The 26,623-nt window shown below is 39.2% G+C and overlaps 2 protein-coding genes across 6 annotated transcripts in view; one reads left to right on the forward strand and one right to left on the reverse strand.

Moving 5' to 3' along the window:
* The window catches only part of CCDC34 (coiled-coil domain containing 34), a 260,224-nt gene that overhangs the window by 11,231 nt on the left and 222,370 nt on the right, over positions 1-26,623 (reverse strand). The gene's annotated exons all lie outside the window — the stretch shown is intronic.
* BBOX1 (gamma-butyrobetaine hydroxylase 1) overlaps positions 1-26,623 on the forward strand; it is a 51,451-nt gene that overhangs the window by 4,424 nt on the left and 20,404 nt on the right. Inside the window, exon 3 of the mRNA XM_045808596.2 lies at positions 13,635-13,833. Coding sequence (XP_045664552.1) covers positions 13,635-13,833 — 199 coding nt within the window. The remainder of the gene's footprint in view (positions 1-13,634; positions 13,834-26,623) is intronic.

The raw sequence follows: 26,623 nt of genomic DNA on the forward strand, positions 1-26,623 counted from the left end.
TCCTAATAAGGCCAGGGAAATGAGTTAAGTATCTTTATAAGTTTAAGAAGGTTGCTTCATTTTCTTTCGAATGCATTTTCCATATTCAGAGTTACGTCGTTCTGATTTTGACAAGATGCAGATAATTTCTCAAATGCTTATAAGCTTGTGAATATCTTCTTAACTTCCTCTTTCTCTGGTTGCATTCTGCCCTCCCCCAGTAGGTCCCTTTAGTTCTTGGTTTATATTTATCTTCCAAAAGAGAGTGGAGCAATCGGATCTGTGTTGGAAATTCTTGGTCATGGTCATCTGTATTGGATGGGCTGGCGTGGGGAGTGGAACAGGGAACGGGGTGACCATAGCATGGCCTAGAAATAGTCCTACAAGAGGCATTGAGAACATAAACTAGGAAGTAGAAGAGACGATGGGGAAGAACTTGTATTCAAGGGAAACACAAACTGACCTATAGGATAGGTCAATATCTATCTGGCCTTGTTGCTGGCCTCGTTCTCTATTCTCCACCAATTTAAAAACTGACTGTTGATGCCTAGCATGTAAATGTTTCCAAACATATGAATGAAAATTGAAAACTTTAATAAAACATTGGAAATACGAAGATTTTTATTAATGTAATTGTGTTTTAGCTTCCATGTCAAATTGAAATGATTATACACTCATTTTTGTGCTTAACTTTGGGATGCAAAATTCCCCAAATATAATTGATAGGACTAAAATGGGAAAAAATCCATATATAGTATGATTTTATATATAGGAACCTAAATATTTTTTCTTTTTATTAACATTCAGTGTCAGAATGAATGCTCATTTTCTTATCTCATTGAATTGGTACTAAAATATTTGTATACTGTTCTCTGACTTTAATAATATTTGTTATTTCAAATTGAGGTTTAAAAGATTGTAATTTGAAGAAAATCTTTTTTTCCATGGAAGCAGTCTACTCACTTTTCTCAGCAGTCCAGCGATTGAATACATTGTGTAGTCAGAAAAGAACATTTCCCCTCAATTCGATATAGCAGAGCAAATCTTCACCCCCCTATTTAATTGGATGACCACCCATCAGTCCATAGCTAGATGCCCCTCTTTTGTTTCAAGAGGAACATGCCACAAGAGGGAATCAAAACTCTCAAGTAACTGTCAGGGCCCTCTAAGATCTCTGTGCCTCTCACAGAGTAGGAAAAAAAAAAAAAAAAGCAGAACTCCCCCTTTTTTGCAGAAGGCCATAAATTTCCTTAAAAATGAAGATTTTTATTATGGCACAAAGAACAGAGTTGGTCTGATGCAGAGGCTATTTTTACAGAGATCTGTCAAAAAAGCAAAAATCACTATTTTTAAAATTAGCAAGTAATGAACACAATAAGTATATCTAACTCCAACTGATAATTCACCCCTGTCCCTAAGCCTTGCTCCACACTTCACCCATTCTTGAACCCCCAGAGGTAGGAGTCTGCAGTGCAAGTCAGGGATGGAGTGAGGGTATTTGCTTCATATATTACTTGGTAATTATAAAAAGGGCTGGGAGCTTGTTTTTTTCAGGCTGCATCAGAATGCCCGAGCTGGATCAGGGCTGCCAGGTCCTTATCGTTTTGGAACAGCCCTGTGAAAACAGCTGCATCGGGGGTGCCTGGGTGGCTTAGTCAGTTGGGTGTCCAACTCTTGATTTCAGGCTCAGGTCACAGTCTTGGGGCTGTGGGATCGAGCCCCATGTGGGGCTCCTCACTCAGTGGGGAGTCTGCTGGAGATTCTCCCTCTGCCCCTTCCCCAGCTCATGTGCTCTCTCTTTCTTTCTCCCATAAATAAATAAATCTTTAAAAAAAAAAAGCAAAAACAACCCGCTCCATCAGAACTATCAAGCCACCATGTCACGTACCCAAATGTATTCCCTACCCAAGAAAGACCTAGTCTCCCTGCCATTACCCGGGCTCACACTGTGATGCACAGGTGGGAGACTAGCTCAAAGTCTTCGGTATGTTTAAGAAGCAAGTATCTGTTCTGTTTTGCCTATCCTAGCTGAAATGGACCTACTGAGTTTCAGAGAAATGTCTTTGGGGTGTTGATGAAATGAATACAGGTATCATCAATGTCTGTGAGTTTACCAAGGTATGTTTTGCTTCACTTTTCCTCTGTGTCATATGGATGTCTTCCGATGTGTCCTATTTTTTTTTTCTGAATTACCTGCCATTTATTAGCCCACTCAATGTCTGCATTGTACTTGACTGAGTTGGGTATAATATCTAAAGAGTCTAACGTCCCTACATGGGATGGAGCCTCCCTTGTCCTGTCGTTGAGCCAAGGTGGGAGACTCACAGCTTGGGAAGGGCCCTGCAGTGCCCTCTATGCAGCAGATGCCACTAATCCGAGGTTGTTCCCACAGCCAGCCATCTGCCGTTTGGGGTTCACTTCTAAACTTTAGGTAAAATCCTCTCCCTTTCACGCTTGCTTATCTCCATCCCTACTTGAAGCAAGAAAACACATAACCACATTCTCAGAGATAAATATTAAAGAGAAGTCTATTTTATAACTGGATATGGGACAGGAGAAAAAAAAAGCCTGTATATTCTTTTATTACTTTTAAGAATTCTTAAATAAGAAACATTAATTACATTCTTTTTAAAATATCATTTTTAATTTAAAAAATGAAATCATTTTTAATTAAGAAGATTTCTTAATTACTTAATAACTTTGTAAAACAAAGTATAATTGCATCATCCAATGTTAATACTAAGTAGGACCCTGAAAAGCAAGTCTCAAAAAAGTCTGAGGATATTTTTGAGAACCTAAAGCAAATGTATCTTAAGGAAGAATTATTGCAGGATGTTTCCTTTTCATATTTTCTCAGTATACTCACCACACCCAAAATTAAGGAAAATAGACTGTTTTTTACTTTTGGAAAAGTGATTTTCTGTTATTATGCTAAAGTAAATTTATTTCTTTCCTTTCCTTTTTTTTTTTCCCCAAAGAGAATAAAAGTAGAGTAGGCTTTCTTCAATGAGTGAAAAGCTTCAGTTTCTCACAAACTAGGCTTGCTTTTTCTTACAGCCCAGGAATGAATTTTATAGCATATGGCAGTTGGACTGCAAATTTTGAATTTATAAATTTAGCAAATTCGAATTGGTGGCAATTTCCAGAAGTAAAATTGGATGACTTTATATGCTGGCTTCATTTTTACCAAACCTACACATAAGTTATATATTTAACCTGTCATCGTGGCTAGTGCCTACGTATCAGGAGATTCACCAGCCCCCCACCAACAAAAAGAGGACAACCGATTAACTGTTACTTCTCAACTCTGACTCTACTTTTCTTCCTCAAGATGGCAGACCATTGAAATACACTTTAGTTTTGAGATAATAGATAGTTTCATTAAATTTCTTCATTGAAATTCCAATCTCAAACTTTCAAATGTGCCCATGGAAAAAATTTGATTAATTTTGTTTTCAATGTTTCTATCCCTTTAGGAAAAAAAAAGGTTAAAACAAATGATGTTGCTATTTATACATTCTGTTGATTTGCCTAATTTCTAACTTAGTAAATTTAAAAAAATAATTCTTAAGCTCTACTCCATTCAAATTAACTTTATTATTATTATTGCTATTTACTATTATTATTTCTTATCATTCTAACTTTATTATTTTTCTCAAAATTTTGTGATTTTTCTCAATCTGCAACTTTGCTCTTAATCAAAAGAGAAATACGGGACTAAAATCAGAGTGTTCTTGAACCTAGGCCTTGTTAGGTCTGCGATTTTGAGCATCTTGCTTTCCTATACCCCAAAATCTTTATCTGTATGATAGAGATATCACCTAATTACCTTTAAGTAGTGCTAGGTTGGGTTAAAAGCACTGTCGCACTTTGCATATAAACTCACTTCATCTTTACACGACTCCCTTGAAAGCACTATAAATAACTAGAGAACAGCCCTGAGAGTATATCAGTTTACAAAAAAATTCAAATTAAAAATGCAGAATTTTATTAGTGAAATTCTTTCTCCTTTACTCCCACTGGCTGTCCGTCTTCTATGCACATGGCCTGCTTGTCCAGAGAAGACTGATACTCAACAGGTTGTAGGGAGAAACGATTGTATGGGTTGTCCCTCTAGCCAGCAACTTAGTTGGAGCTTTTTATCATCTCATATCTAGATTATGAAATAACATGGCCTCTGTTCACACATGCCTTGCACAAGCCTGCAGGGTAATCTTCCTCATGCCCACCTTCATCTCTCTTCCCCCTTGCTCCGCTGTCTCACTGCAGCATGATAAAGTCCAAAGTCTTCACTGGAGCTTTCCAGTCATCCCACAGTCTGGTGCCCCCTCCACGAACATGTAGATTTTGTCCATACTGTTTTCTGGATCACTAATGCCATTCTTTCTGTCTGGCCAGACTTCACCTATCCATTCTGCAAGGCCCATCTCATATCCCAGTGAAGCCCTTTGCCAACAATCCACCCTATATTTGTATTATCCCTAAGCCAAATTACAAACTACAGGTAAGAAAGAAAGCCCAGAAAATAGACCTCATTTCACTGGTAATACTGAAGTACAAGGCTGTAACATAACAATGGAAGCACACACATTTTTCAAAAAGAATTTTGTTAGAATGTGTTAGGAGAGAAAGTGAAGTGTGGTATGTCATGAAAGCTCTTCACCTGTGAAACAACATTGTGTTATGGAATGAGAGCAGGCTTTGGAGTCAGCAGAGCTGGCTTTGACTCTCTGCTCTGTGAACTTGACTTAGTTTCAGAAATGATCTGAGCCTCACTTTTTCCATATGTGAAAAAAGGCAATGCCTCTCAGTTTTGGAATGTGGAGTGTAAATGATAAAATGTAAGTACTTGCTCCCTTTTTCCTCCAATTTAGACAGCCATGAACATAGATGAGCATAGAAGCAGAGGCATAGCAAAGAGTATTTGGGTAAGGACAGAGGGAGAAATAAACAACAGTGACATGACAATATCTTATGTTGAGTTCCCCTTACGTGGAGAATAATCATGTTCTATTCCTTTTTTTTTTTTAAGATTTTATTTATTTATTTGACAGAGAGACAGCCATCGAGAGAGGGAACATAAGCAGGGGGAGTGGGAGAGGAAGAAGCAGGCTCCCAGCAGAGCAGGGAGCCTGATGCGGGGCTTGATCCCAAGACCCTGGGATCAGGCCTTGAGCCAAAGGCAGAGGCTTAATGACTGAGCCACCCAGGCTCCCCATCATGTTCTATACCTGACTAAAAACATGAGAGTGGCTTGGGGGGGAAATTGTTGCCATGAAAAGGATTTTAATCGCTCAGACATTGACACCTGGGCCAAAATTTCATCTACCTGGCAGATAGTTTCATTTAAATAAATTTAAAGAAGTCAGTGAAAGGACTGGTCAACTATGAACCTAATTCCAATCAGGGATGTAGAAATGTTCGCTGAGGCTGGGGTGATCACTAAACTTGGGGGGAAATGGCTGCATTATCTATTAGCTAAGGATTACTATAGATGAGAATACCAGCCATCAGCAGACATATTTTCCATGTACAAGCCAAATACTTCAATGAAAAACATCCCTGACCCAAACTAGCTACAATCTCACGATCATATAGAAGCAGATAGACCCAACAACAAAATTAAAGGGAAGGTATCTAAAGAGAACAATGTGCTCATGCAAGAAGGAAGCACAGAGTCTCTATGCTCTAATGCCAATAGAGCATAATAGAAGTTTCTAGAATAAATTGATCAAGGGAAATCTATGATGGACAACAAAAAGGGGATTTATAAAGTGATTTACTGGGAGAAAAAAATAAAAAAGAGGAAACCAGAGGAAAGAGAGCCCCCCTGATGGGAACAGATGATTCTAGGGAATCCTACTCCATTCTTTCCCATCTTAGTTGATACAACTCCATCTCTCTGGCAGCAGGATCATCCTTGACTCCTCTTATCTCTTTTACTATATGTCCAATGTATCAAGAAAATCTGTTGTTACTTTGATAACAATCAAAATAATCTAGAGTCCATCACATCTCACTACCTCTACCACCAACCTCTGAACTACCAACATCATACGCCCTCTTCTTCCTCTACCTCTTCTCCTACTCCTTCACCAATCTTTCTTCTTCTATTTTTTTTATTATGTTCAGTTAGCCAACATATAGTACATCATTAGTTTTTGATGTAGTGGGTTTTTTTTAAAGATTTTATTTATTTATTCGACAGAGATAGAGACAGCCAGCGAGAGAGGGAACACAAGCAGGGGGAGTGGGAGAGGAAGAAGCAGGCTCATAGCAGAGGAGCCTGATGTGGGGCTTGATCCCATTACACCAGGATCACGCCCTGAGCCGAAGGCAGACGCTTAACCGCTGTGCCACCCAGGTGCCCCCTGATGTAGTGTTTTTTAAAGCATTGCTCTATGTCAGGCACTGAGCTCAGCACCTAATATTTATTGCTCTATTTAATCCTAGCAAAAACCTCACAAAAGCAGCATTTTAACTGTTTTGCACATGATAGAAATTAAGTAGATAGTCCAAAATCAAAGAGACAATACATAGCAGAGCCAAGGTGTGACTGAAGAGTGTTTGTTCTATTAAATACTATTCTATCTCTCTCGTCTCTTCTATGTGGTTGCTGTGATTTGTGTGGGCTTCTCTCTGTCAATGAAATCATTGCACTGAATGGTGATTGTGTGTTTGACTGTCTCCCCCACTACCAGTTGGGGAATAACTAACCCAGGGAAATAACTAATATTAGTAAAGGTGTCATTTATTGAGTACCTACCATGCACTATGAATTTATTCAGCAAATATTTAAGTGTCCTCTATGTTCTAGAACAGGCACTGTTCTAGGTGTTGGGGATGCAGTGGTGAACAAAACAGAGAAAGACTCTACTTATAGAGAATTTATATTCTGTTAGAGAAAGGGATCAATAAATTTAAATATATATATATATGCACACACTATGTATAATATATATATAGATAGATCTATATCTATCTATATATATATTTACAAGTATATCTACAACACATCAAGGGCCATAAGGAAGGACATGGACACAGGCAGGTTGGTGAATGTGGTGGAGGGAATGTATAGAAGTTCTCTTCTGAGTCCTCCTATCTTTCCACTGAAATAAGAAGCAAAGCTGTCAGCTGAGCATAAGTAGGAGGGGGAAGTGGAAGGTTTGAGGATAGAGAACATGAGACGTGGTCAGCTGGTAAGAGAGAGTTAAGCAGATGTTAGTAGACATGCAGTAAGATCAGTCATCATGGTGTGTTTTCCTTCAGTCATGTTCAGCTGCTCTGGTTCCTGTGCAGATTTAATCAGGTACGCTCTGTTAAATTGCTTATCGATAGCATGTCATTTAAATTTCATAACAACCGTGGAAGTCATTTTCAACCTGTATTTTCCCGATGAAGTAACTGAACTGAGAGAGTGTATCACTTTCCGACGTTCTTGCAGATGGGAAGTATCAGAATTCAGGTTTGAATCCAGATCTGTCACCTTCACACCTCGAGTTATTAACTTTGACATGATGTCCCTATCAAATTGGACCTGTATCCCCATCTCTACACATGCTTCACACATTCTCAGTGAACTAGCTTCAGAAATGAAGACGTGGCTGGTAGACAATTTTTACACATTTTCATTGACTGAAAAGTTAATCTTAGTCAACAGAGTTGAGACAGCCAAAAAAGATTAATGAGATTTGGGTGCATGAATGAAAATGTGGCAGTGAGCCCACCATGTTGGCACGGGCCAGACCACATCTATAGTATTATGTCTGGTTCAAGACACCATTCCTGTTGGAGAGTGTCAGCAGATTTGAACACATCATACAACGGAGAGCAGAGAGCCTAGGGCAGAGCTTGGAAGCCATAAGACATGAAAAATATGGGGAATAAAAAGGCTATTTGGACTTAGAACCAAAAACAGCACAGTTGCTGTGCTTATATGCATCTCTAAGACTGTCATATTCTGTGGGATTATGGAGCACAGAATTAGAGCCTGAAAGAAAAGTGACAGAGGTAGAGTATACCTTAGAATAAGGAGGAAGCTTGTGACAACTGGAGCTTTCTGGAACCAATAAGGGCCGCTCCATAGGAAGATGTGTGCAGTGTACATAATTGAAAGTGACCAAGAGGGTTTTCCATAACCTTTACATGGATGTCATAGGGGATAGCCACAGCAAGAACAGAAGGTAAAACTGAATTTTCTATTTGCCCTGAAACTCTAAGGAAGTCTGAGATAATCGTCTCCCTTTCTGACACCTTACATGATAGTTTTCCTTCGACATATGCTTTTTTCTGAAAACTATAATCAAATGATTTGTGTGGTTTCCCAGCTCTGATGAGCATGAGCTGTGTGATTCTACACAAATTATCTAAGATCCTTACATCTGTATCTCCTCATCTATAAAATGAGAACAATACTAGGATCTTTGTTATGGGGTTGCTGCGAGGATTACATGAATTAATCCATATCAGGTGCTCAGAAGAGTGCCTAGAATCCGAAGTGCTCCATAATGTTAGCTCTCGGTTTTCAAGAACTCATCACACCCTGCCTTTTAGTGTACCTGCCTTGTTTTATCATGTGTTCTTGGATTCTCCAACGAGAAGGTCACTGTTGTCATAGGGCTAAACATATAGAATATACCAAGTACCTAATAGTCCAAAACAAAAATGTATTTCTCTCCTTTCAAGCAACATAAACTTGTGTAGAGTGTGTTTTATACATCCTCGGGGAGACTTTTTGAGTTTGGTGGGATTATCACCTAGGGAGAAGGTTTTATAGATTTCTCCATCTTTTAAAATACTAAAGAGTGTTCAGACACAATCTCATCTTTCAGGGATTGCCTCCAGTCTCTAGTCTCCATTAGAAAATAAGTGAAGATTTGTTTAAGATACAGAACATATTAGTTTTCTGGAAATCTGCGTGCCAGCTTTGGGCTCTATGCTGAAGGGTGGGGGGAGAAGGGGGCAGTAGAGGTAAGGAATTAAAGATACTTGACATGATCTCCATCCCTTGCAAGGAACTTGTAGTCTAGTGGAAGAAAGAGAGATAAGTCCTGCCTGACGGACCCTTGCTTTCTTTTCCGCTTCATCTGCTACCCTAGAGACTTTGAGTTCCCCCACCAAGATGAGAGATTCCCCCTCTTCCTACTGTCTCTCCTGCCAAGACACTCTTCTCCTCTTCTCCCTGCCCTTTGCATGACTGCTCTCTTCCCACCCCATGGCCTCTGGCTTAAGTAACCTCTCTTTAGCTAGACCGTTCTTAACTATCATGTCTAAATAGGTTCCCCATCCCACTCCCAATAATTGTTTGCCAACGCACCCCATTTGTTACCTCTGTAGCACTGGCTACAATGTTCATTCTTATGTATTTATTTGTCTGCTTCCTTGCTTATTCACTTTTCCTTTCACAAAATAGATGTGCGATCCCATCCTTTTTATTCACTAATGTGCTGTCTTTCGAATAGCAAGGCTTTCCACAAGCACGTGTTGAATATGTGCAAGATCACTCGGGCACAATGTGGCAAGCGCTGAGACTAAGGTGTGTTTCAGCGCTGGGGACCACAGAAGAAAGCCATCTAGCTCGTTCTTACAGACCCTAGAGGAGGGCATTGCAGAGGCTGGCTGTGCCCCACCACAGCCCTGCGGTACTCTTCCCATGCATGATGCCATTTTCTAGCGCAGACTGCCACTCAGCTGGAGAGGTTTCTCTGCCTTGGCTAACACACAGAGAAGGTCTCCAGAAGTGCCTAGAGAAGTAGCCAATGAGGGGTAGGCGTGGGTGGCCTGTGCACCCCAGCTTCCGTGCCCCTGGGTGGAACAACTCTGAAGTATAGTCTGCAGTATTGCCGTAAGGCCCAGCAGTTCATTTAACCATTCATTAAAATGATTTCCAGAGGCTTCCTTCCCTGTCTTTCTTCCCTACGTCCTCTGAGTTCTTCCAGGGATACCTCCTTAATACATTGCTTACATTCAGATCCTCATCACAGGTCAGCTTCTGGAAGATCTCAGTCTAGAGAGAACAAGTGATCAGATTCTTGAGACATGTCGTCGAGTTCACTAGACAAAAAGTAAGAGTATCCAAAGAGCCAGGATCCCCAGGGAAGAGACTCCAAGCCTTATTTCCACCCTGGTACGCTGCCTCTACAAGGGTCAGATTTTGGTTTTGGCTGGGCCCCTGCAAAGTATCCACAGGAAAAGATCGTAAGTGATTGGCTGATCCTCAGCACGTCAGACTTGCTATTTCAGAGCCAAGAGCACAGTCCAGTGCAGGTGGACGGAAGGTTCTAAACCCAAAATAACACATTGCAACCCACATGCTACACTCAGGAATCTTTAACCAAAGAGCTTCTTTGTGTCTTTCCCTTTTTTGAAATACAACTCAAGATCCAGGAATGTGATGCCTAACCCCGAAAAGGAAACCTTGTACAAATGGTTCCTTGAAAGCCAGCATGGAGTGTGTTCATAAATTTTACGATGTGTGAAGCACATGTTCGAGGAAGTATTTATTAGTCGGGCCCTAAGTTAAATTAGAAAGGGTGGGTCATGCCTTAAATATTCGGTCACTTTCCATACTGTTTATGTATCCAGACCCAAGTGTGAAATTTAAATTTGCTTTTAATGTGTTCACCTGACAAATGATTTACCCTAGTCAAACGTGTTTTCTCTTGAGTCCACGGTAGTTCTGTTCTGTGGTTGGGGGGAGACTGGGGAGGTGCTTTTAAATTACTTTTTCAATGTTGAAGTTTCTGTGCGGATATCATGAAATGATTTTACTGGTGGATTTACAGAAACGTAGTTTATTTCTCCCCGCAAATTAGACTATTTTTTATTGTGGATGCTATGATGAATTTAGAAACTGGGTAGTCACAGTGCTATCTCGGAAAGTCACTCTTAGTAACATAACTGAGTGTATGAATGGCTCATATTAAGGCACAGGTTCTAGAATGAACTGTGGCCGTTGGTTGCTGATTTTTGTAAAGTCCTTGCCAGGGCATGCCAGAATGAGAGCTAGAGTTGGAAAACAGTGAACCTTGCGAACTTAAAAGGCGTTGTAACCACCCTCTGATAGTAAAATCCTGTAAATCTGCAATTACTCATAGTGGAGACTATACTGTGTATAGTGCTGAGAGCCGTCCTTGCTTTATACTGGAGTATCAGCATGAATATGGTTAATTTTATACAGATAAAATGTAACGTATTTATTGAAAGAGCCTAACTCATTCTGTGTCTTTAAAACAAAAAATAGTGTGTGCACATGTGTGTGCATGCGTGTGTTCTATAATGGGAAAATGACTCGTGTAAAAACAAGAACTCATTAAAACGTGCTATAAATGTATATAGATGTATGTAGTGTGTGCCCTAAGGAGACCCTCCTTGAAACCACAAAGTAGTCAAAATATGAACTCAAACTTTTTAAAACATTTACATCTTGGAAAATGTTTTTTCAATGTCTGTGTATTCTATTTCCTTGACACATGGTCACTGACACTCTCTGGAAAGTGATAGTGGCCTTAAGTAAAAGCAAACTGGCTTAGACCCCTGAAATACACTGGCATAAATTAAAGAAGAGAAGCTACCTGATTTTTAAGCCTTGGTTCATTTCACAAAAGGTGGACAGCAATGTTGCTGTACCATGAAACCTACCCATCACGTTTTTCTGCATTTAAAATCCTGACTAGGAGCCAAGGTTTATATATATATTTTTTTAATTCCATTGTTTCTTCGCCTTTTGGTTAAGATCAAGCGTAGCGGTTTTTTTTAATTCCAGTATAATTAGCACACAGTGTTATATTCAAGGTTTATCTTTAAACACCCCAGCTTGAGCAAGTTCAGACAAAGTGATCCTAAGTGGAACTTGCTTTGGTTTCCTTTTAATCTAGTAGATTTCTTTTGTAAGGGACAGAATAAGCAATGGACATTCAGACATAGGGCATAAAAATACATGTGACAACAGTACTTCAAGGCATCACTTGTTTATTTTATGCATCGTTGTCAAAATTATAGACTTTGGAATCAGTTGCCTGGAATCAGTTGCTCTGCAAATCATTGGCTCTGCGTGATTTGGATCTCTGTTCCCTTCTCTATAACTAGGGAATGTCGAAAGCATCTATTGTGTATTTTTCTGTGGACATTAAGAGAAATATGGAAAGCACCTTGCACTGTGTCTGACATCTAGAAAGCACTCAGCAAATATTGGCTATTATTATATGTGGTCAGAATAGTGGTCGTCTGCTATGTGCCAGGCACTATACCAGGCTCTTTGCATGGTCAACAAATGACCTGCATGGTAAATGTAATTATGGCTATTTTATAAATTAAGAGATGGAGGCTCAGAAAAGATACCAAGAAACTAGCTGGTAAGATGCAGGACAATGATTCAAACCCAGGCCCTCGGCCTCCGTGTTCTTTACCCTACTCATATCCTGTTTCATACAGTACCAGCTGCATATGGCCGTTTAGCTGGTGGCTAACGAGCTGGTGGGAGAGCCGGAGGTGGCCTCCTGTACCCGCAGGCACTTTTTCACTTCTAACACTACTATCTGACTCCTAAGAAATCCCCGTTTCTGCAGAACCAGCCAGGTTGACATCAAAGAGGAGGGAATGATTTCCAGTCTACAACAACTACACAGGAACATTGATCCAGTCTTCATTCTTAAAGTGGGGCTTGGGGCTGTTTTCCATAACATGACATATATTCCCCAGTTTGAGAAGTGAGGCATTGCTCAGGATGATATTGAGATCGTGAGATCCCATTCTGTCACTTGTTGGGAAGGTTTGCCTTCCTATGGCAGATTCTTTCTTCGAAAACTGAAGAAATCAAATTGATCAGCTCAAGTTAGGTCTTTCCTGAATGCAGTTGTTAGTATCTGAGTTATTTCCCCTGGCAAAATGACATCTGTGTTCTGCCTCCTTTGGGAGAGCCTGGTTTGCAAAGCAAATTATTTTTTCCATTTGATTTCCTTTCTGTTTCTTCAAGTAAACATTTTTCATGAGCATTTGATCAGGAGGAATCAGAAAGCTAACGAAGGCATTTGACTTTATCGACTGTGGTGTTGTCATCAAAGGATCTATGCAAAATGCATTTTTTTTATGCATCCCAGGACCACACCTTTCATCTTTCTTTCCCCCATGGACAGTTTTTGTTGACTCCAAAGAATGATTTGACCTCAGAGAAAGCTTCTTATCAGGTGAAATAAGAGGAAGAAGGAGCTGTACCAACCAAGGCGAACACTCCTTTCACCTCAAGGAATGTGTGTATGCTGTTCTAAGTCCCTCATTCAGATTTTATCACCTGTTTGGAATTGAGCAATGTAACATGGCCATTTAAACACACAGTGTCTCAGTGGAGACGTTTCTAAGTAGAGTCCAGGCAAAGAAGCCCTAAGGATGTACAGATCAAGAGCTATCCACAACCTAAACACGGTCTCAACCAATGAGGTCTAGTGAATACCTGTCATGGGTCAGGCAGTGGTAGGTAGTTGGCAGACTGTCATGGACCCAGGGAAGATTGAATGAAGATCAATTCGAAAGACTGAAGTTTCGTAATTCCCATGACAAATCAAAGGTCAACTTCAATGAACTAGTCCCTTCTCTGAGCTCTCATTTTATATAAAAACAACGTAACCCATCTGGTTTCCTCTTTATCTTATTCACAGAATGTCAGTACTGGGGCGCAGAGCTCCAGCTACCTACACTGGATTTTGAAGATGTTTTAAAAAATGATGAACACGCTTACAAGTGGCTCTCCAGCCTCAAGAAAGTAGGCATAGTACGACTTACAGGAGCATCTGACAAACGAGGACAAATTTTAAAACTTGGGAAAAGGATTGGTTTCCTTTATCTCACATTTTATGGGTGAGTCACCAAAGAGTTTGTATTCGCCATTATATATAAAGTTTGATATATTTCCCAGAAGGGAGACTCTTTTGATTGGAGATAGAAAATTTCCATTTTGCCCTGAGCAGGAAGTCGGATGGGAAGACGTGCCTAAAAGTGGGATTTCTCTGAAAATAACTGGGATTTTAAAGGATCGTAAAAGCCCAAAGGCATCAGACATCAAAGACAGGCTAGTTATAGAGGGTGTGTGTTAATTTGCTAGGGTGGCCATAACAGAATACCGTAGAATAGGTGGCTTAAACAGCAGAAATTCATTTCCTCAGACTTCTGAAAGCCAGAAGTCCAAGATGAAGGTGGCTGCATGTTTGGTTTCCAGTGAGAGCTCTCTTCCTGACTTGGAGATGGCCACTCTCTCACTGGGTTCTCACATGGCCTTTCCTCTCTGTACCTGCACTGCTGGTGTCTCTCCTCTTCTTACAAGGACACTAGTCCTGTTGGAGAAGGGCCCCATCCTTACGACTTCATTTAACCTTAATCACCTTCTTAAAGGTTCCCTCTCCAAATACAGTCACATTGGTGGTTAGGGCTTCGTCATTTGATTTTGGGGAGAGCACCATTCAGCTCGTAGCAGGTAGGATGGAAGACTGTGTTTCTCCGAGGCTTTTATAAATGCTGAAGTTCATTAAAGTTTTACCGCCCAAGACTTGGCACAAAATAAAGTAGGGCCCTGGGGAACCGAAACCAGCCACCAGATGTGCTAAAAAAGATAAAACTAACATGCAGAAAATTAGGTCTATGCACTTCGGCAAGTAACAGGAAATATATCTGATTTTAACTTTGGAACAAGAAGCTGTTTGCATAAGAATTGCCTGGGAGGGAATATTCATTAGGGATAATGAAACAGTAACAACAGGAAACAGTTATTTGGAAGTGGGGGGTATGACTATTTTTAATCTGTAGGGTGAACCCCTCATGCGGGATGTATACAATTATTCTTGGGCTCACAGAGCAGAGGACTTTGGGAGTGAAAAGTACCTTTAAAATCCAAAGGTTGCAAAACTGGTAGCACACAGGCTGTATTCAGATATGTTTTGGTTGGCCCACAGGATGTTGAAAGAAAATAGAATTAGTTGTCAACACTTAAAAACTGGGAGATTTTACATTAAATATGGATCTGACTTTTCTTGAAAAACAAATCTGGCAACAACTGAGACTAAATCCCTGCGTGCCAGGAACCTGCTTGATGTAAGTGGAGGCTGCCCCTTGAAGAGAGCACGTTCTCATGCTCCAGTTGCACAAATGGAGCCCCCCCACAAGACCTGCAAGGGCCCTGCCTGTCCTTGAGTTCGCCACCCTTAATCTAGAGTAAGACTCTGTCTGTAGATAAACAGAGGATCAAAAATAACTAATCTCTTGCCCTCAGTGATTTGGTCAAGTTTATTCATGGCAGAAGACTCTATTGTGTATAGGCTTAGATGACCCGGCCCCCACCCCCACCCCAAGAACTTACCGTTACCATTAGCACACTGTGTCCTACATAATTTTTATCTCCCCTTCATCTGCAAGAATTTAAGCTGTTTTGGGGCTCCCGGGTGATTCAGTTGGTCAAGCAGCCAACTCTGGATTTTGACTAAGGTGATGATCTCAGGATTATGGGAGTCTGCTTGAAATTCTCTCTATCCCTCTGCCCTCCCCCCCCCATGCGCGCGCACACAAGCACTCTCTCTCTCTCAAATAAATAAATAAATCTTTAAAAAAAATTTAAGCTTTTTAGAGATTATATCAGTAACAACAGACAAAACAAAGAGTTGGAAAAAGTCTTGAAATTATTAAGAGCCTCGATCTAATTATTTGTTTAATGTTCACAATTTTCTGAAATAGATAATTTCCCCCAGTTAGCTGATTAGGAATCTGAAGTGCGGAGAATTAAGCTATAAACTAAGTTTTCACAGGTAGTAGAAAAGGAACCAGAATTAGAATCCGGGTCTGTTTTATCCACGGGCTTTCTAATGCACCTCACTATCAATGATATTAAGGAAGAACATGGAAGGAATGCTTTCAGGCACCAGAAGTAAACAGAATACTTTAAAATAAATCTCTTCTATATTCTTTTACTTAGTTTTTATTTGCTGACAACAGACTTTTTGTATCTATGCAACACATTTCACAATTTCACAACAGCAGCCAAATTTGGGGGGCTCTTTGTTATAGGGCTCTTTCTAATGCTCACCCCCACCCATCACATTTAGGGTCAGATTCTTAGTCCTGATTTATGACTTGCATTTTGTTTTGTTTTGTTGTTATAATTCCTAAAATGGCTTGATAATTTGACCACTGATCTAATTGACCTAATCTTGTAAAATTTATTGGAATAAATACTCCAGGTTTGTTGCCAAAAACAAATCAGACCTCCTACTACTGTTGCATTTCCTTTGTCCAAGACCTTTGCATCTAAGCAGATAGGTTTAACCTACGCAATCTCATCTTCCATGCGGAGGATCACATTTCTTCCCTGAATCGCTCAAACTGCACCACATGCCTTACTGCGACTTCCACAACTGATTACCAAGATCTCTGTGGGTATTTTGTTTGGGGTTTGTTTGTTTTTTAATTTTCATTTTTAATTCTTTACCTCAAGAACTTACAGTAGAGGACAGTTTTGCTGTTGTTGCTTTCTTTTTATTTGTTTGCTTATTTGTTTTTTGTTAAGAGAATGAGAAAAGTGAATGTTTTCCTGAAGTGATTTCCCTTTTCTGCCCCTTCCCACAGTAATGTGCAATGTGATATTAAAATTTCTGTAACATGAGATTCAAAGGAGGAAGGGATATTCAGAGCAATAGTTCTCAACTGAGGTTACACATTGGAATAGTTAATTTTAAAAACGCTGACATCTGGGTCCATTCTCTGGAAATTTTTCAAAACAGGATTTGGATTTGACATGAGTATCAGGACTTTTAAAAACTCTGCAGGTGATTCTTGTGTGTAGTTAAGGTTACAAACTCTGCTTGAGAGGAGGGTTACTTCAAGAGAAGGCAGATCTTGGGGCGCCTGGGTGGTGCAGCCGTTAAGCGTCTGCCTTCGGCTCAGGGTGTGATCCCGGCGTTATGGGATCGAGTCCCACGTCAGGCTCCTCCGCTATGAGCCTGCTTCTTCCTCTCCCACTCCCCCTGCTTGTGTTCCCTCTCTCGCTGGCTGTCTCTGTCAAATAAATAAAATCTTTTAAAAAAAGAGAGAGAAAGCAGATCTCAGCTGGTGTGGAATTTGGGTGCTTTACCTCCTCTCAGCTCTCACAGTTGTGTACACCAAATGGCAGTTCTCACGTTATTCTTTGTGCTGTGGTAATGCCTGGACACGGCTTATCTTTATAACAGAATCAGCCCCTGCCTTCAGTGCGGTCCCTTTCTTTCATAGCTTTGTTTCTCCCCTGGCAAAGAGCCTTAAGACTCTTGTTTGAAAAAAAGTTGGCAGATGAGGGATTGCCAGAAAAAGAAGGATAGAGAAAGGAAAGCGGGAAGAGGAAGGCTAAAGGCTAACTTTGCGTTCCATGTAGATTTTTCAAGGAGCCTGGTTTCTACTCTTGCTTAAATGCCAAAAATAATAATAGCGTGGTGCTACTTTACACATGCTTCCCTTGAGAAACAAATATCCACCTAGCACTTTTCCATTCAAATAGGATTACTAGTTTGGAGAATTTGAATGCATGGGTCCAAAGTGAGAATTATAATATCTATTTTTGGTTCTTGGCTGTCATCTCAATTGTTAAAGGGTTGGTCGGATAAATCAAAACAGTAGATTCTAGCACTTTGCAGTCTCAGCATATAGTAGGTGAGGAATAACTGTTTAATGATAGAAGCACACCTAGATGTTTTCAAAAAACTATAAAGCAACAGGTGAATGTAAAAATTATTAGAACATTTCATAATCATAAAATTCTGTTAAATTACTAAATCAAAATGGTAATAACTTTGAGGACAAAAGTATATGTCATTTCCATGTCTACATTTTCTCAGATGCTTATCATTATTTTGTCAGTGCATCATCTAGACAATATTTTTTTCATGCAACTCTGTGAAATGCTCTGCAAGCTTACTGCCTTGATGAAAGCTTTCCTAGGAGAAAAGAATAAGACTTGGTAAAGAAGCTCTCATTGTTAATTTGTCAGATATATATATATATGTAGAACAGTATGTAATAAGATAACCTTTTCAGAGGGACTTAGACCTTAAATTTGGATCAATATAGTTTTTACAGAGTGGGGCTAAAAGCCTCATTTCATGTCCCTGAACTTCTTCCTAAAAATCAATAAAAATATCTTTTTGGATAATTTCTTTTTTAAATTTTTATTTATTTTTTTAAATTTTATGTCTAATTCATATAGAGTTATACTCATTTCGGGTGTACAATATAATGATTGAGCAATTCTATACATTATCAGTGCTCCTCACAATAAGTGTACTCTTGATCCCCTTTATTTTCCTGCTTTCCCCACTTGCCTCCCCTCTGGCAACCACTGATTTGTTCTCTATATTTAAAAGTCTGTTTCTTTGTCTTTTTTTCTTTATTCGTGTGTTTTGTTTCTTAAATTCCACATGTGATAGGGTATATACCTTTTTCTGACTGACTTATTTTGCTCAGCATTTTACCTTCTAGATTCATCCGTGTTGTTGCAAATGGCAAGATCTCACTCTTTTTTTATGTCTGAGTAGTGGTCCATTGTATATACACCACATCTTCTTTATCCATTCATCTATGGATGGACACTTGGGCTGCTTCCGTATCTTGGCTATTATAAATAATGGTATAATAAACATAGGGGTGCACATATCTTTTCAAATTAGTGTTTCTGTTTTCTTTGGGTAAATAGCTACTAGTGGAATTACCGGATTGTATGTTAGTTCTATTTTTAATTTTTTGAAGAACATCCACAGTTTTCCACAGGGGCTGCATCAGTTTGCATTCCCACTAATAGGGCATGAGGCTTCCTTTTCTCCACATCCTCGCCAACACCTGTTGTTTCTCATGCTTTCGATGCCATACTGACAGGTGTGAGGTGATATCTCATTGTGGTTTTGATGATAATTTCTTAATTGAAGAAATTATTTGAATTTATGACACAATCTAACCCAATGAGAAATAGTCATTGTAAACTATACTTTTTCTATACACTGCTATCCTCAATGATTATACCAAGTTAGAATGTTTTCAAGAATGCAACCAGCAGAATAAATTTGAAAGGAAGTACAGTCACTCTCAATCATACTGAATGTCTTGATTGGCAATATTATTGTTTTACCCATCAGTACGCTACATGGTACAAGGCACTGTGTTAGGCATTTTGTTCTGACCTAGATTTGGGTTTCTACTTTATGGAAAAGTATCCTATCTGACTGTTGTATATGGGCAAATATAAATACTTGAGTTGACTTTATCTAAATAATCAGAACTAATAAAAATCCCATAAAATCAAGAAACAGACTGAAAGTAACCCTGGACTTTTGGCATTATAAATGAGGAAACGTTCCATACCAACAGCAGTTAAAAGGCAGTGAAGGGTGATGTTCTCCCAGCATGGTGAAAGAACAGTAAAGATGGGCAAACATATGGCCACTTGAAAAAATGAAGCCAGACTCCTCAAAATTTACACAGGCTACCATCGTGTAAGTAGGGTTGGCATGAATAAATATATATTTAATTAAGACTTCATAAAGTTACACAGCCCCTTTGCCCATCCCCATGCTAATTCAATTCAGATGAAAGCCATTTTTATTTTATGCTATTCTTCCCCTTTCCTGGCCATCCCACCAGAGACAGCTGGTAAGGGACAACTACAGCACTATCACTCTTTCCATTGTTTGTCCAAGATTGCTTCCCTTCCATCCTACTTAACTCTTTTCCCTTGCTTTTCCCTCTCCTGGCCTTTATTCTGCCTATAGACAGCATATCCTGTTCCAAGTCCTCCTCTCTTCTTGGCTACTTTTTGGCCTTTCTTACTCTTCTCACTTAACATACTAACATTTTCCCCCTCCCTCCAGACCACCACCTCTGCGACACACTCCCTTGATCTGGTAGCCTCTGTAGCTCTAGGAAAGACAAACCTTTCCCAGCCTCTGCTCTGTGAGATCACTACCAGCACCACTGGTCGTGGGCTTTTGAAACCATAATTCTGATAAGAAAACATTGAGAAGGTCAGGTGTACTTCCCTAAAAGGGTAAAATCATGCTCTGGAAATATTCCTTTGCCAACTGGTTGGACAACTAAATAAATTGGCCAGGTCAGGGTTTGTTATTTACATAAGTTCATGTAATGGTGTGTGTGTGTGCATGCATGTGACAGAGAGAAGGAAGAAATTCAGTGTCAATTTTTTAAAGTATTTACCACCGGTATTGTGTATCAACCAGCCGTTCGGCTTGTAACAGGATAATCTCTGAAAATAAGGCCTGCGCATCTCATTGCCATCATCACTGTCATATGGAGCTCCTTGTAGGCTCAAATGGTGGCCTTCAGTACTAGCTCAGTGCCTGACACAGAGTGAGCACTCGGGGAATTTTAATAAAAGGGAAAGTATGCTAAGATCTTAAGGACTTTCGAAATTCTTTCTTAGCATTGTCAACATTTGTAAGCCCTTAGTTAGAAAATTAACCTTGTGAGCAACTCTGAGTGACCCATCTTCATCAGAAAGTCAAGCAGACGAAAATACAAATTTCAACCTTAGCTAGCAAGACTGCCTTCTTTCCAGAATACAGTCCAGAAGTTTCAGATTTTCTTCTTTCTAAGAATGTTTTATTTGCTGGCATAAGCAAGTTGCATTAACCCTTGTAGCAGGGATTAGACTAATAAGAATAATGAGGTGAAAATGAAAAATATGTTTTTCTGAAACACCAACATCAGGAATAAAATAGTGACAATGAGGAAAAGGGGTAAAAGGAACTCAGTGGATCTTGGTAGTAGTCAAATTTTATCTTGTGGAGACAAGCATAGAAGCTGTTCAATTACTGAATAAAACTTACAAGGTTACAAATTGTAGTGGAAAAGTTTAAATAAAGACTTTGGAACACTTCATTCCTAAAAACTGGGGGAGAGTTGGGAACCCAACGCCCCAGAGCATCTGCATTACATTACTGCCCGGAGAGCTGCCCATAGGACCAAAAGAGAAACACAGTTGATCATGGCTCCACCACTGGCTATGTGTAGGTGAGAAGGTGATCTAAGCTTTTCATGTAATTTCCTGGAGCTCTCTGATTCTCCTCTACTGAGGACTTGCTTCTCTCTTCCTACAGGAATCTTTTAATACCTGGCACGCCCTTTGAAACCTTTAGATGAAAGTTTGCTGGAAAATGTAAGAGGCTACTACTGCTGCCCAGTTTCGCATCTGCATGAGCGCCTTGCATGCAGGCTTCATCAGATGAATAAAGTCATGTTGAACCAAAAATGTTTCTAGTGGGCTGTTTGTCAAGTACACCAGCCAGGCCAGTTAGGAATTAACAATATTGAAATGGCCTCTGGGGAATACAAGAATATATCCTTTCCAGCATTCACTGGATTTCTGCTAGCATTTCTGTAAGCCAGCCCAGCAGCATTTCACACATTCGGTTGTATTAGAGATTGGGGGTATATGAGTGAAAAATATTATTATTCCTTGGCTTCTGCCCCCTTTGAAATTGCTTCTATCATTAGCACTGCCTCCAAAACTGACTTTGAAACAGCTACTTGTTTGATATACATGCTACCAGAAAACATTTGTGAAGTGTGGAGACTCAACAGGGAAAGAAAAAACAAGTTTACCCATTTTGGTGAAATTTCTAGCCAAGAAAATGCTTGAGAGAACCACATAGCCCTTCTTGAATAAAAATGGCTCTGAGTTATGAAAAACCAACCTAAAGGCAATTTAGACTTGGGAAGAAAACAAAGAAAACCTGTCTGAGTTCTGAATCTAATTGTAATTCCATCCTACTGTAAAAAATTCACAATGGGATTTCTTAATGAGTTGTTTTAGATTTAGTACTGACCCTAGTGTTTGAGTAGGGGGGAGAGAACCTTTAAAATGTGTGTTCTTGTGAATATGAGGGGTTCCCAAGCAGAGTAACAGGCTGTGTTCTTTCGGCCATTGTGAACCCCAGCTCATGTTATCAGCCAAAAGACAGTCCCTGGGGTTCCCTTTGTAATACTTGCTTTTGCAGTAATTAAAGTTGCTGCCAGCAAAACCACTTGAGTCTGAGGTCATCTCATGAATGAAAAGGAAAAATAATTTCCGTGTCTCATGCTCCCCTAGAAATCACTTGAGGAAATTATGAGACCCTAGTAAACCACTTGCTTCTCCACAAGCCCTGACTCCCACTTGCCTCCTTGGTTTTCCTCCGAGCATCCAGGACAGGTAACTAGTATTGGGATGGGACAAAATAATTTTCTGTTAAGCACTTTTTATGTGCTAAGTATTGAACTCCATGCTTTATGGTCATTATCTTGAATCTTCACAATTCCAATAAGAACCATTATTCCCATTTTAGAGATAAGGAAACCGAGGCAGAAGAATCAGGCTTCAAACCCAGGTTTACTTGTTTCAACAGCCTGCAGCCTTTCCTTGGCACTGTACTTCTATGGCGGTTTATCTAGTACTCCCCCTATAGTTCCTAATGCTGTAAGAATTATTAACTATCAAATGTGGCTTCCGCTCGTATTCATAGCTCAGATACCAGGGAACCCTTCAACAGGGTGATATAGAAATTTCTCAAACTAATTCATAACAACAGCACCAGAATATTCATTCCCATCCCATCTATTAAATTCAAATTATAGCCAACTGTTTATGCAAAGGGAAAGTGACAGTTGACAAGGAATCAGATAACTTGTGACAAGAGAAAACGAGGCTCATATTTTAATCTTTCACATCAAAAATCTAAACCAGCATCTAGCTCCTGTTCTGTTGAAATAAATTAAGCACAATTTGACCTACCACCTCCAAAAAATTAAATATGCTTAATTTGGAATTCTCATAAGCTTTTTTATTTTTTCCTGCAATGCACTGCATTCTTAGTTTTTCATAATGAAAGACTTTAGAATTTTGGAGGAAATTGCTATAACTTTTTTCTTTATGTTTTTAGAGGCAGTTGTCATCTTTCTATCACTACTTGTCTTTATTTTTATTATTGGGAGTATTTTTAACCTTTCAAAATAAATTTAAGAAACCACTTCTTGTGGTAAAATACAATCCAGACACAGAAATATTACATAAGACAGATATATACCTAAATGAATTTTTGTAAGACACATGCTCTTGAAATACCAGCCAGGTCAAGAAATAGAACATCGCCAGTCACTCTGGAGCCGATCCACATATGCCAAGCAATCACAAACCTCTCTTTTTTCCCCAAATGTAACAGCTCTTCTGCATTTTATGGTATTCACTATCTTGTTTTCCTGATTTAGAATATTATCACCAAAATGTGCATCCCTTGTCAGTAGTCTGGTTTCCCAATTTTTTAGATTTTTTATATCTTTTTTTTTCTCTCCTATTACTAATTCTGTTAGTAAGTAAATTTACTACTTAGCACCAGTGCTGTGTGAACATATCTGTATTCAGTTTGGTTGTCTGAATGCTATTCTCTTGTAAATTCCTCAGGAAGGCCCCACGAGAACAATATTCTCTAAATTCTTGCATGTTGACAGCAATTTAAGATCTTTATACTTGAAAATCAGTTTGGCTAAATATAAAATTCTTGGCTCACGTCATCTTTAATATGTCACTACAGTTTTATTGGTAATCTAATTTTCTTTCCCTTATAAATAATTTGATATTTTTACTTGGACGCCCAAAAGATTTTCTTTTTAAAGACCAGCAATTTTACAGGCTATCTTGGTGTTGGTTGCTCTGGGGCAACTTTCTCAGGGAGCATATGGTTTGGTCTTTCAATGTTTCAAACCTTTTTTTTTTTTTAATTTCAAGAATTTTTTTTTGAATTATAGTTCTTAATATTTGTTCTCCTTACTTTGGATGTCTTCTTTTGAGGACTCCTATTGTGTGTATATTAAAGGCGTTATCTGCTGGGCTTATTCTATATTGCATATCCCTTCTAGCTTAGTCTTCATTTTTAATGATTTTTAAAATTTTTCCTTTCTGAGTATAACACTCCATTCCTGAGTCCAGAAGACATGAATGAAATGATACACTATATGAAAGAATAACATATCAGAGTTAGAAACTCAGAAATGGAGTGTTAGTAGGTATAAACAGAAAAACAGAAGTTAGAAATAGAAAAACTAGAATATTTTTTATCTTTGGGGGAATATCCTTCTGGCATGTATTATCTATAGGTATGTTATTTTGTTATTCATTCTCTTTTTGTCTTAAAATAACTTCATGAAACTAAACTTTAATCACGTGATGTTTCTCATTTTTATGTGATTTTTTTCTTAATTATGAAAAGGAGATATGATTCAGAACCTTTATTATAGTTTTAAGCTGTATTTCCAAACAACGGCTGATTAATTTCTAAGACCTCCTGGTTTCTCTCCTTTACTTTTATCTGGAACTTCTTTTTCCTTTGTCCTTACTGTCCCTGGACTGCTCAGTTTGGGGTCTTTTTCTCAGAAGGAAGCTTCATCATGGATGAGGGTTTTGTCTGTTAGGCGAGTTCCCAAGGCCCAGACTAATCCAGTCCCTTACCATGGACCTCTCATAGGCAGCTATGTTGCAATGTGAACATACCATTGTTTGGTGTCCTCCTGCAGGCACCAGTAACTGTCCATTCGTGATCTGGGAGTTTTTCAGATCCGTCCAGTACCTAGTTGCTTCCCTCTGCTTCCTCCTCTGCACCATTTCTGATACCGCATATTGTGACTTCGGAAAGTCTGTCTCTATTCCTACTCCTATTTTGGGCTTTATGGATATATCTCGTCACCTAATTTTGATGTGGATGTTGCCCTGAGTTTTGGGGTTTGCACACTAGATGTCCTACGAAGAAAATTCAGAGAGATTAAGAACTATGTCACCATCATCACCCCAGGACCCTCCTTGTTTACTTTGTATCTATGCTTCATGGAGATTTCCATACGAGTTTAATGGATTGAGTCAGAGCAATGCTAGATATCAGACAGGTTACTTCTGTTCTTCTAGTTTATAGTGGGGATATTAATTCTCACCAAGAATGGTATGGAGTTTTTCATTTTCAGGAATAAATTCAATGTAAATGAGTGTCCATAATATAAGTAGAACTGAAAAGATAATGGCTTTTTAAAACACAACTCTAGCAATTTTGCCAAGTATTGTTTACAAACAACCGTAACACTTTCCCTAGAAATCAGACAACAGAAATGATTAGTGGCCAAATTATTCATAATTTAATATATCTAAAACATATAGCTTTGGCCAGGATTAAAGTTGATAGCCAGACAATTGGGAAAATAACACAATTTACTGGTTTATAGTCCATGCCTTCATTCAACAAATATTTTTGGCAGTGGGTTAAATGCTATAAGATAAAGAGTATGTTTCAACTCAGTTCCCTAATGTAATGAGATTCTTTTAGGTAAGACTTTACAGAAAAGAAGGGAAGCAGAAATTTGAAGCAAAGCTGGGAATAGCCATAGAGCAAACTATCCCCACTCCAGCCCATATTGGACTTCTCTCACTTCCCTTGAGAGGTCATGTTCTCTCCCTCCACCAGGCCTTCTCACATGCTATTTCTTCTACCCACAATGACCTTTACTCTTCTAGGTAAATCCTACTCAATCTTCAGGTCTTAACCTAATCTTCACTTCTTTATTCTCATAACACCTTGTACTTTAGCTTTGGAAGATAAGTCACACTGATTTTTCTTTCCCATAGACTGTACGTTCCATGAGGTCCAAGTACCATGTCTGCTCTGTTCACACCTTCATCCTTAGTTCCTGGCCCACTGTGTGTATCTAACAGGTGATAATGCAAGAATAAATATCTGAAGCTCAGAAGGGTGACTGCATCTGGGAAGGTATATGTGGATGTGTTTCAACTACAGTTAGAAACGATAGGGGCACCTGGGGGTTCAGTCAGTTAAGTGTCTGCCTTCGTCTCAAGTTGTGATCCCAGGGTCCCAGGATTGAAACCCGTATCAGACTCCTTGCTCAGTGGGGAGTCTGCTTCTCCCTCCCCCACTCTTGCGCTCTCTCTCTCTCTCTCAAATAAATAAATAAAATCTTTGAAAAAATAAAAAATAAATAGAAAAAAAAAAGAAATGATACACAGTATAATATTCCTTTGAATGATTATAAAGGTTTCTGTTTATTTTAGCTAGGATATAAGCTTCTTTAAGATTTGTTTATAGATTTATTTATTTGAGATAGAGAGAGCATGTGCTCACATGTATGTGCGTCAGAGAGCAGAGGAGGGGAAAGATAGAGGGAGAGGGAGAGAGAGAACCTCAGACTCTCCACTCAGTGTGGAGCCTGAGATCGTGACCTGAGCCAAAATCAAGAGTTGGACACTTAACCAACGGAGCCACCCAGGTGCCCCTAGAAGATAACTGTCTATGTTAAAACTTAAAAAATAAAAATGACACATGAGCATTATGTTTTAGATCCAACAGGACAAGTGATGATAGTCAAAAGAAGGCATTCTTCTGTTACCTGATGAGAGCAACTTATAGCAGGCTACGTTAGAGATCGTAGCTGTTGGTGATAAGAAATCCAGGTCGCAGTTATAGAACATCTTTTCATATAAGTCGTACTTCAAAAAACAACAAGATTAAAAATAAATCCAGCATGATTTTCCAGGTGTGAACCACTAACCAAAAGATTATAAAATCTATCACCAAGGGTATAAAGAACAAATCTAGCA

This window comes from Ursus americanus, chromosome 24, assembly GCF_024610735.1.
Source record: "Ursus americanus isolate L20-20 chromosome 24, mUrsAme1.1.p, whole genome shotgun sequence".
NCBI lineage: Eukaryota > Metazoa > Chordata > Mammalia > Carnivora > Ursidae > Ursus > Ursus americanus.